At 37.5% G+C, this 12221-nt stretch overlaps 1 protein-coding gene across 1 annotated transcript in view; it reads right to left on the reverse strand.

Moving 5' to 3' along the window:
* The window catches only part of ROS1 (ROS proto-oncogene 1, receptor tyrosine kinase), a 126421-nt gene that overhangs the window by 95453 nt on the left and 18747 nt on the right, over positions 1–12221 (reverse strand). The window contains exons 5-12 of the mRNA XM_056125316.1: positions 12161–12221; positions 9225–9373; positions 7557–7695; positions 4750–4951; positions 4024–4100; positions 2097–2219; positions 1781–1965; positions 610–707 (exon numbers count right to left, since the gene is read on the reverse strand). Of these exons, the coding sequence (XP_055981291.1) occupies positions 610–707; positions 1781–1965; positions 2097–2219; positions 4024–4100; positions 4750–4951; positions 7557–7695; positions 9225–9373; positions 12161–12221 (1034 nt within the window). The remainder of the gene's footprint in view (positions 1–609; positions 708–1780; positions 1966–2096; positions 2220–4023; positions 4101–4749; positions 4952–7556; positions 7696–9224; positions 9374–12160) is intronic.

Consider the following 12221-nt stretch of genomic DNA (forward strand, 5'->3'; position numbering starts at 1 on the left):
TACCAGGAAAAAAACATCTGGGATTTTTAGGGTTATATACAAAATGCTGTTAAAAATCACATGCTAATTTTAATAGAAACTCTACCATTGTCTGGGTAGAGGATTAGAATTCAGACCCTAGAGCCAGAGTTCAAATGTTAACTTCATCATAAAACAGTTGTGGTTAATCCTATTGCAACCATGTTAGCCAACTTACCATCATTTTTAAAAAGGAAGAAAAATTATGCAATGAAATAAAGGCAGGAATATCTTCTCACAGTGATGTACTGCAGGGACAGCAGGGACAGTCAGTACCTGACTCATGCTATAAAATAGTGACCAGCCCAGCACCAAAGCCCAGGCTCCAAACTCCCAGGCTTGAGGTATTTCCCAAATACTGACATTATACTCTTAAAAAGAAGGGGGAAAATTACTGTACTAGAGGAATTGTATGTTAAGTTTGAAAGAACGATACTTCTGGCTCTACATAATTTAAACAGTGCCTTGATTTAATTAATTTTTAAATAAGATATGCAGATTGGTTCATCTGGTACTATTGTAATTCATTAGCAAGCAGGTTTCCCAAAGGTTATTACCAATAGAATTTGTATTTACGTAGAAAATGTTTACCCATTATATGAGTCAACCACAATTTTTTGAGGTGCAGTAAAGGAGTGAGGAGTAATTTCTTCAATGTTTGAGCAGTTCTCTAAATCACAGACCCATACCTAGAGAGTCAAAAACACATTAGTAGAATTAGTATCTGTATTCAGTTAAGCCAATATTATTTCTTGAATGTCTGTTCTATACTTAGAATAGTGCTCTCTGAACACTTATAAAAATAATTTTATAGTCCAGTAAAGTTAGTCTTATAGAGCTGGAGAAATAGTACCATGGGTGGGGCATTTGCCTAACATGTGACCCACCAAGAAATGGTCCCCAGCTCTGCCTATAGATCCCTGATTCCTGTCAGGAATGATCCCTGCGAGCAGAGTCAGGAGTAAGACCTGAGCACTGCTTATTGTGGTCCAAAAAACAAACAACAAAAAGTTGGTTTTGCATCCAATACCCTAATGAATTTTTATTGTATCAATACTAATGAAATACAACTGCCTATTTTCATGGTTTATTAAGACAGCTAATTACTTTAAATATTTTTACTATGTCTTAAAAGAACCCAGAATAGTGATAGTCTGCCCAAAAATTCCTTTCAAAGGAGAAAAACTGAAATGCATCAGGATTGTGCCTTCTTGATGATTTAACTGCTTTGGTATTTTCAAAGGCCTATTAAAGTTACCAGTGACTATATGGCTTAAAACTCTTGCAGCTAATTTTGATGATGCCTGGCAGTCTTACAGTAATATCAGAGGTACCACTTGCCACCTTCAGGAAAGTAAATTATCATTATTATAAGCAGATGGCTATAAAAAAATAAATAAAGAGAATTTAGTAACAGACTTGAACTAGTATTAGTAAAATCTAAATGCTCTTGTAGAGTTTATCTATGATGTATTGCTTATCTAGTGACTATATAGCAAATATTCAATGAGTATAAAGTGACAATGTGGTATTTACTTGCAAATATGCCCAAATGTGCTTATGAATATCAATATTCTTTCTTTAGGGATCAGATCACAGCCTGTCATGGTCAGGGCTTACTCCTATCTCTGTGCTCAGGAATTAGTCCTGGTGGCTTGGTGAATCATAAGTAGTACCAAAGATAGAACCCAGTTGGCCAAGTGCAAAGCAAGCGCTTTCCTCCAGCCTCCACTATCTATTAATTTTAAATTATCAGACTAACCAGTTCATCCATGATGAAATATATTCTTTGATTAAGCCAGTCTGTGGAGATGGAAGAAATTAATCCTGAACCTCTGTAAAAGATTCTCAGATCAGATACATCAGACATGTTGGCAGCTTGCTTTACCCATATGAGAGTTCCTTCCGAGAAATAAACAACTTGCTGTTGAACATTAACTGATATTCCTAGAAGAGACATGCAAGTATATTAGGTTATATAATTAGACAAAATCTTAACTAATAGAGAATTCATTTTTTCATTTTAATAATGATATTAAAAAAGAAGTCAACTCAGGTAACATTTCTATTGTACCAACCTGTAATATTATGGTGAATGGCATCTGACTGGAGACAAAGTGCTTCATCTACCCAGTGTTTTAACGATCTCTTTCTTAGAGAGGTTTTTCTGGATAAAAATAGCCACTGTTCCTCTTCTTGAACTGTAAAACAAGGTTTAAGATAGACAATTTGTACATCTATGTAAAAGGAACTATCACTTGAAAGATTTTGGACAGTTTTTTTTCTGAAGATACTATGGCATTAATCATACATTATTGTATAATTGGGAATAAGATGTGCAATTTCAGTCAAGTATGATTTATGGAAATGCTCCCTTTATAGTCCCAATAATAGTTTTTATGTGGCATCACCATTCTTAATGGTTTTGCCCAACTAGGAGCATAGCTTACTGACCTTAGCCATGAGAATCTGACTTTGTGGAGCTAACCTACCCCAGGCCAGAGTGGGTTGCTGCATAACACACACGTATAGACACATGAATATATAAAGACACTAGCTGTCTTCATTTTGTTTTGAATATTATTCCCTTTAAGATGGGAGAAACTCTCTTCGAAGAGGAAGATTTACGGGTTTTCAAATTCTGTTTGCCCTTCTATCAGTACAGACTGATGGAGTATGTGTTGTTGAACACTTTCAGGACCATTAATAAGTGTTGTGCAATAATCACAGGGATAACAGCCTTAAGCTTTCTCTATATTTAGAATCTCCTTTGGACATGTTTCTTGAGCCTAACAAAAATACCTCTCCTTTCCTAGAATCTCACATAGCCAAAAACTAAAGGCTAGTGATGAATGACATTCAGTTCCTTCTGGCATCGTCTATGCAGATCAGGAACAGAGAGGCTCGAGTCAGCAAATGGGCTTCCAATGAAAACAAACGACAAACTTCCAAAATTCCAAATCTTTTTGTGTCATTCAAAACTTTTTTACTAGGTTTCCTAAAAACTTTCCCAGTGCTTCTTAGAAAGCATTTTATTTTAATTTTGCTTATATAGGTATTAATCAATATGCAATAAGTCTTTCAAGGGATATGTTAAAATGCCAAAGACAAAAAAATTACTTTCAAAACAATTAACAAAGCTAATTTGGTAGGATGAATATTTAAAATGATTAGGACCTCCAAATCCCACTCCCAGAACCTCTAGATTGGTCCCAATAATCTCTTACCCAAGGGTACAACTCCACGCCTTTCACCTTTGCACTGAATTGTCAATTGATTAATAGAATCATCAGGAGAGATTTCTATACCTCCTGAGCATCATTTGGAGCCCCCTCCCAATGATGATAAGTAATTTATTAATTCCAGATAAATATAAAAACCTCCAAGAGACGAGAGGAAAAAATATATAACATAACGAAAAAATGACAGATTAAGCGAAGGTTAGACCAAACGTTTTTATATATACCATAAGTGCCTAAATATATCATAATCACTAGTAATTTACACCAAAACTAAGGACTTATTTGAGGCCATATTATATATTTTATATTTATACTGCAATTTTTCTCAGTTTTGGGAGACACCTGGAGATGCTGAGCATCTGAGCTGATACTGAGCATGCTGAGATGGGATCACTCCTGGCTCTGGACTCAGGAATCAACTCTTGGCAGTTTCAGGAAAGCATATGGGAATGTTGGGGATCATATACAGGTTAAGTGGATGCAAGGCAAACATCTTACCTGCTATTATATCTCTCCAGCCTCTATATTTTATTATTTTTAAATTTCTTAAATCAAAAGTGAATTTTTTTATTTACTACTTATTTTTATGTCTCAAATATGGGTCTCACTTAAAATTGAAAAGTTACCAAGTACCCCAAGACAATGCCCCTTTGAGCAAAAAGGAGTTCACTGAGGTCCATCAGATTACTCAAGACCTCTGAGACCTGATTCCACCCTTGCCACCTCCTCAGTTCCCATGTATCAGAAGCTCTCTAAGCCATACCTGCGGAGGATGAAGTAGTAATACTAGATTCTGCTTCTGGCCCCTCACCAACTTCATTTACTGCTGCAATGGAAAACCTATTACAAAAATAATTTGGAAAGATGCACTTCACATGGCATGGTGTGAACAAAAGATTAAAATAGAACGAGTCATAATGTTTCTATTTAAAGAAAACGAATGTATCTGATTACTTGGTGTCACTGCTCAGCACTAAAATGATCATCAATCACATCCTTGTTTGCATTCTCCATTGAATACTTCAGGGTCACCGAGGTCAAAAACTGAACTCTGCTATCTGCATGACCCCCATTCTCACCCTAATTTAAAGAAGCTTTAGTAAATGTAGAAAAGCTAACAATAATAAAATAATCCCCAACGGTAAATAAAAAATACTATTAAGAGAATTTCACCCCCTTACTTTTGATAAGTTGGCTCAAACAAATAAATTATACTCATGGTGTTTATGATGTCATCCTTAGACTATTTTTATAAGAATCCACTAAATATAATAGGAATACTTTAAAATATATTTTGTTTATAAGAATGTAATATAACAAACATACATGCATGTAATATAATAAATATACAATAACTTCTACCCAATTGCAAAGTCAGTGGGAGTCTCAAAATATGTTTAAGGTCATTTTTATCCTATTTCTTAAATGGTTTCATGCTTGCAACCATGTTAGTTACATTTTTCTTGTGCAGCTTATTATTAAGTCTTACCTGTATGTGGTATTTGGTAGAGTAGAGTAAAACTGGAAACTGGTTCTCTGTGTTCCTGAATGAAATTTTTGAGTTTCACTCATCAGTCTTAAATTGTAACCCAAAATAGGTCCACCTGGGAATTGGGGTGGAACCCAACTGATTTCCACAGTATCAGGACTAGAGCTTTCAATGTTACTAATGAAAGGAGCAGTTTCAGGTACTAGAAGAGATAATGATGACATTGTAAGCAGAAACTTTACAGATTTTATATTTATAAATAGAATAGGGGAAATGTCTTATTTTTTGAGACATGAATGTAAATAAAAATTTTTAATTAATACTCTAAGTAATAAAAGATATCTATGAGCTGAAGCTCTATATACTTAAATGATACCAGATAGGAAATCTTTCAAGTGTTATTTTCCTCATGTCTGATCTATGAAATAATATGTGAAATACAAAAATTGAAAAAGGTCCTAGGAAGAAAAATGGCACATCTCCAGAGACCTAAATGAATTGAAAACATAGAATACAGCCAGTGTAGGAAGAAGAGAATTTGAAACAAAACAGGAGTCAATGATTAACTGAGTTGCAAGAACTAAGAGGTGGGCCACTGGTCCCTAGAGTGCTGTGGCCTGACTAGTTCCTGTTGAAGATATGGTTCAGATAAGCCTGAATTAGAACAGTCTACTTTACTTTTGCAGGCATAAGTCTCTGACCCAGACTATTCAATCCTCCTTACCCCAGCTCCCCAGGCACCCTGGGATCCAGATTAACTTTATATTTTTACAGTATCCCTTTCCTAAAAAGATTATACCTCCCATGCCCTGAAACCATACTTTTATTTTTCCTTTTCACGTGAAGACATTCCTTCACTCTTGAGTATACTTTTTCCCTCTGAAAAACTTTTGATGAATGCTCTGTATGACCTGACTCATTAGAGTTGGCAGAAATAAGAGAGCTCAGTCCTCATGAGTTTTTAAAGGTGAGTTTTTAAAGGATCTCTTAATTAATCTCTCAGCCTTCCTCTCTTACAATTCTTGACCAACCCACAGATTCATCTTTGGCGAAAACAAACATCATTACATTGCTTCTCTGCTAATTAGAATAAGAAAGAACTTAACTCATTAGGGTCAATGCCCAGACATGGATTGTTCTACTTCAAGCCAATTGGATGCCACCTACAAAATGTGATCATTGTTCAAATTCCCACACACAGGCATATTATCCCTGAAAGACTGTTCAAGTAAATTATTATTCCCTGAATAATCATTCCAGTTCATTAATAAATTAGCTTCCTTAGAACCCAATCAAAAGGCAACAATAGCATCTAAAATTATACATTTCCAATAATTAAAATAGAATAAAGCAATGAGGCAGTGGAATAAAATATAGATAACATCAAATTTTTATGTGAAGGAAAAATGAAAGGAAATTGAAGCATGAGGTACTTATCCAGGGGAAGGACACTCACTGAAGTGTTTAGGACACCTTCAGGGTATGGGAACTTGCATATCCAGGGAAAGGCCCAGAAATGAAAAGCACAATTTTCCTTCTTCATTATTTTCATCTGTTTAGCTAAGGGCCCTGGGCCATGGTATTTCTCTAGCGCTGGAAAAATGTTCCAGTACTTGAAGTACGTGAAACATTGTTTTGAACAAATAAGAACCCTTGTATTCGTATTTGGAATATTTTAAACCTGAACCTAGGCTAGCATATGACGTGAGGTTCTAAGGATTATCAGAAAATAATCAACAGAATGGCCGTACCTACCCTAACACTGGACAAGCAAGAAGTAGACATTGATGAGAGAAGACAGAAAAGATCTCACATGGTTCATCAGTCAGCCAGCTATAGTTAGGTACAAGGCACAGTTCAACTGGAGGATCTCAGAAAACAGTTGAATCTCCAGAATGAAAGTCAGGTTAAGCAAGGTATTCTTCCCTGAATTGCTCTGACCTAAAGCAATCCTTCTAGATTTTTCTCAGCTAACTATGAGGATTAGGGCACCAGTGAACTCTCCTCCACTGTCAGGCCCAAACTCAGTGCCTTAAAATCTGAATGCTTTACCTCATATGAAAGTAACTTCTTCAATAGAAATATAAAAATGCTTCTATATGCATGTTATTTTCAATTATGCCTGAGAAAAACATTAATATAATAACCTCCCAGTTGTTCTTTTTACTTCTGAACTTAAAATTTTTTGTTCCCTCAATCCAGCAACTCATTTAGGAGGGGTTAGATTCCAAACATTATGTAGTGTTTGACTTTATTCTTTCAATTTTACAAAAATTACAACTAATTTAATGTTTCACTTTCCTTCAGTTTTTATTATGATAAATATATTGCTGCGAAATGCATCTTCAGAAGGAGTATACAAAACAGTTATTTCTCCATAAATTTTAGCTGCCTATTGATATTTGTTCACATCATTTAATCTAATACATCCTAACTCTCTTTCCTCTGGTCTTCCCATTTCCAATCCCCAACCTGATCAAAGTAATTCTCTTACCACAGTGCACAGTACCTGCTCACTTCTAATGCCCTTCTATTTATTGTGTTTAGTGCTGCAAGAATTTCTCCTCCATCAAAATGTGTGTCCCTTAAGAACATGTATTTTGTTTTGATCACAAAGGTACAGTGAGAACTTAGAACACTATGTGACATATAATCAGATTTCAATTGTTGAAGGTATCAATTAATAAAGAAATATATTTATTTCATTGTTTAAAATTAAACCAAAGCTTTACAAAACAAAATAAATTAAAAAATAAAATTAAACCATAACTTTATCTTTTTTCATAAGCAATGTGTACACATGATACCTCCATAAGGATGCGTCCTGTAACTGGGACTTGGTTGAGAATAGAGTTGCAGCTGGGCTGTGAAAATCCAAACCACCCGAAAAACATATTCAGTGAAGGGATGTAGGTCCTTTACCACATAGGAGAGATTGGACACTGCCTAGACCAAAAAGAGAACAATAACTGACATGTATAGAATAACTACTGAATGGTATGACTCAGGAACACAGATTAATGTGTTGTAGGAAATGGATGATCTTTTGGATTTTTGGATAACTTCAAGCTTGCCAGACCAGATTAAACAAAAGCCTGCAACAGATCTGTGATGTTCAGAGCAGTCAGGTTGCATAATTCATGCAGAAATTCCTTTCTTCTGAACTTCAAATTATGAAGCAATTACTCCACATGTACTTCAGATTTCTAATTTGTCCATATTAATATACTTGGTGTCTTGAAGGGCTGGAGTGATAGCACAGCGGGTAGGGTGTTTGCCTTGCACGTGCTGACCTGTCTGACCCAGGTTTGATTCCTCAGCCCCTCTCGGAGAGCCTGGCAAGCTACCAAGAGTATCTCGCCTGCACAGCAAAGCCTGGCAAGCTACCCATGAGGTATTTGATATGCCAAAACACAGTAACTAGTGTCTCAATGGAGACATTACTCGGTCCGCTCAAGCAAAATTGATGAACAACGGGAGGACAGTGACAGTGACAGTGGTGTCTTGAAACTATTTTACTCAGAACTCAGTCACAGTTCCCTAAATGGGATAATCCTGGATGATCACCCTAAAAAAGCACAGTACATTACAGCAACCCATTGAAAGAATTTTCTCTCTATATTTCAACCGAGTTGAAATTATTTTAAGAGGATGAGCAGATATTGACTATAACATGGTTGGTGATGCCATGATGAATAAATAATATACAAGTCCAATAACAAATATTCATCATAAAATAAGGGTCTGAAAAATAAACAGTTGATGGCAGGAGCAGTAAGGGACAGGTCAGGTAACAGTCACTTTGGAGGAGAACAGGGTACTGAATAGAGGTAAAGTGGTATGCATGATACCCTATCAGTAGCAGTATTATAAAACATAGTGCCAAAATAGGGGGGGAAGGAAAGAGACAGGTGGTAGGCAGTGGGTGAGGAGGCTGCAAGAGGGAAACTAGGAACATTGGTGCAGGAAGTGCACACTAGTGTAGCTATTGGTGTTTGGAATATTGTATTGCTGAAACTCAGTTATAAATAATGTTGTGACTTTATATTTCACTGTATAGCACTGTCACTGTCCTCCCGTTGTTCATCAATTTGCTCGAGCGGGCACCAGTAATGTCTCACAACAAATTGTGAGACTTGTTACTGTGTTTGGCATATCAAATACGCCACAGGGAGCTTGCCAGGCTTTGCCGTGTGGGCGCAATACTCTCGAGAGGGACAGAGGAATCGAACAAGGGTGGGCCCAGGTTGGCCCTGGTTCGGCTGCCTGCAAGGCAAGCGCCCACCCACTGTGCTATCGCTCCAGCCCCATATATTTCACATTCCGGTTTTTTTTAAAGGAGAGGATTGAATAAGGGGTTGAAAATGAAGACCTGAATTTTCTCTAGAACATACATTTATAAAAACATGAAATAATTTGGCACTTTTGATAAGTTTGGGAGAAACATGTTTAGATACATGAGCTGTTTTATGTACCTCAGTGTACTTCCAGCTTCCCAGAAGTTGTGTATATTTCCACTGGATGATATATTTCACTCCAGAAATATTGGCAGATTTCCAACGTAATGTCACATAATGAGTTCCAATGGAAGAAGCAAAAGGTCCTGAGGGGCGACCTGCATTTTCTGGAGAAAAGAGAAGAGCTTGACATGAAAATAGACACATAAAACCCAAAATACTACACAGAAAAATCTCATAGAAGAATACAGCAAAGTAGAAGCCTACACATCAGCACACAAAAAACAGTTTCAGACTAGCAAAAATTTAAGGACATTGGTATTGGATTGGCTGAAGCAATAGCACAGCGGGTAGGGAGTTTGCCTTGCATGCAAAGTAACCCCTGAGCATTGCCAGGTGTGACCCCAAAAAAAGCAAAAAAATGATTAATTAAATAAATTTAAAAAATCAATTAGTTTATATCAACAACTTAACAATATTATCTTTCCATCCATGAAGGCGCTGGTGCCAGGTACAGCCCCCAAACCAAAGAAACAAAGGGGGAAAAAAGAAAAGAACATTAAATAAAATATTTCTATCTTTAAATTTATTAGGGCAGTGGCATTTCCTGATAGAAAGCTTACTCTGGGTTTACACTGATCACTCTCATTAAGATAAAAGTGACAGCATTTATTGAACTTGAGGGCAAATCTCAAATTCTATATATTTACCCCCCACTGACTTTCCTTTATTCTGCGCTGAAAGAAGCGTTATGTTGAGTCTCTGATCCTGGAAATGATCGTGCATTTGAAACAGTTGAGTGACATATAGATATATATATGATATATATAGATATGTGGATATATTTGATATATATCTGTAGGATAACATTGGTTTGTCCCTTCTCCCTTGCCACAGGGAGCTTAGGTTTATTGGGTTACACCCATCACAATGCTCCTGAGTCACTTCCATTCCTCTGTGCTTATCCTCTCATTCTTCTGTGCTTATCTGTAACTTCTCTATTCTCTCTTCCTCAACCAGTTAATCAGCTTTTTCCCTAATCAGATTCTGTTAATTTGTAAGGTTTGATCCTTCTAGGACATGTAACTTGTATCGTAAGTTATATATTGCCTTTCTCCTCTCCTTATGTCTTTTGCATAGTTTACTTTAGAGCAATGTCCTTTTGTGTAAACACAGGAAGACAGTTAATATTATGCTCTTGTAACCTGGGACTCCGAATAATACTCACTCCTGGGCATCTGCTTCCTCGACTTAAGCCTCAGTTGCCCTTAGTTCCTAACACCCCAAAAGCAGGGTCCCAACGAAGGATTGAATGGACCTAGGGCAATCTGCGCACTACCCTGGCGTTGAAATGGGCCAGGCCAAAACGCCACGATACTCAACTATAAGTTGAGAGCATGGTCATGGACAAATGCTGTCATGATCCAAAAGTAACAATGAGATTAGGACCTTGCTAGGGATAAGAAAGACTAATTTGGCCTGAGCACTATATTCTGAGGAGAGTAATTCTATAAGCTTAAAGTGTCTCTTACTGTGTCCATACAGAATGATTAATATTATGAATGTTTATATGTTTGTTGGACAAGGAGAGGAGAAACACACCCATGGGATTTCGCTCTTGGGCTCTTGGGTAGGTCGTTCTCCTGATGAGAATCTGTCCTAGAAGCAGTTTTCCCTGAGGGAAGGATTTTACCCCTATTGATCATGACCACACCTATGTGTAAGCACCCATCGCCATCAGACTCCCTGGGGTGGGGGAAGCGGTGTGAGACTACCAAACACGGGCAGGGGTAGAGATAGAGCACTGCTGCCCTTTTGTGAATACACAATAACTATATATAGATTAGATATGTCTGATATATATGTATATATAGATATACCTTTATATCTATTGATACTGATATTTGGAATCAAAGCCCTATCTATATATCTGTATGTATGTATGTGTGTGTTTCATCTCAAAGAGCCCGGCAGGCTGCCAAGAGTATCTCGCTCTCACAGCAGAACTTAACAAGCTCCCCGTGGCATATTCGATATGCGAAAAACAGTAATAATAAAGGGTCTCAGAAAGAGAGGGATAGACATAGAAAGCATAGAAAGATTGCATTCATCTGGGGAACATAAAGTAACAAAATACTAACACCCAAGAATGGCCGAGATTAGTACCAGGAATTTTGCTCCATGACTTGGAGGCCAGCCACACACGCTAGGGGAAAAGGGAGCTCAGATAGAGAAGGGAGCACCAAATAAAGGGTGTTGGTAGGATCCTCCCCGGATGGGAGAAGCATGCTGAAAGTAAACCATAGACCAAACATGATTGCCACCCATTGCCTCTTTTGCAAACCACAACACCCAATAGGAGAGAGAGAACAAAAGGGAATGCCCTGCCACAGAGGTGGGGTGGGATGGGGGGTTGGGAGGGTGGGAGGGATACTAGGATCATTGGTGGTGGAGAATGGGCACTGGTGGAGGGATTGGTATTTGATCATTGTATAATTGAAACCCAAGCACAAAAAATTGTAAGTCTACAACTGTACCTCATGGTGTCTCACTAATAAAAATTAAAAAAAAGAGAAAAAAAGAAGAAAAGAAAAGAAAGGAAAAGGAACTCCCCTAGTAGGGAGGAACTTAAAAAAAAAAAGGGGGGTCTCATTCTCCTGATCCTGAAATAGCCTCCAATATGGCAGCATCGGGAAGGACAAGTAAGGATTGGGACGGATGGAGACGTTACTGGCACCCGCTCTAGTAAATTGATGAACAACGGGATGACAGTGATACGGTGGTGTGTGTGTGTGTATACACACACACGCATACACACACACACACACACGCACACACACACATATATATATAATACTGATATCCTAGATAACCATCCGTGTGGCTCCTAGTCCTGACATAAATCCAACTCCTTGGAGCAGCTTGGATGATTTAAAGATTCCTAGTCTGCTTACCCAGCACTTCCTCCTCATATGCACCTTCCGCACCACTGCAGCCAACCTCACAGGACTCTCG

Source organism: Sorex fumeus, unplaced genomic scaffold, assembly GCF_029834395.1.
Source record: "Sorex fumeus unplaced genomic scaffold, SorFum_2.1 ptg000054l, whole genome shotgun sequence".
NCBI classification, from domain to species: Eukaryota; Metazoa; Chordata; class Mammalia; order Eulipotyphla; family Soricidae; genus Sorex; species Sorex fumeus.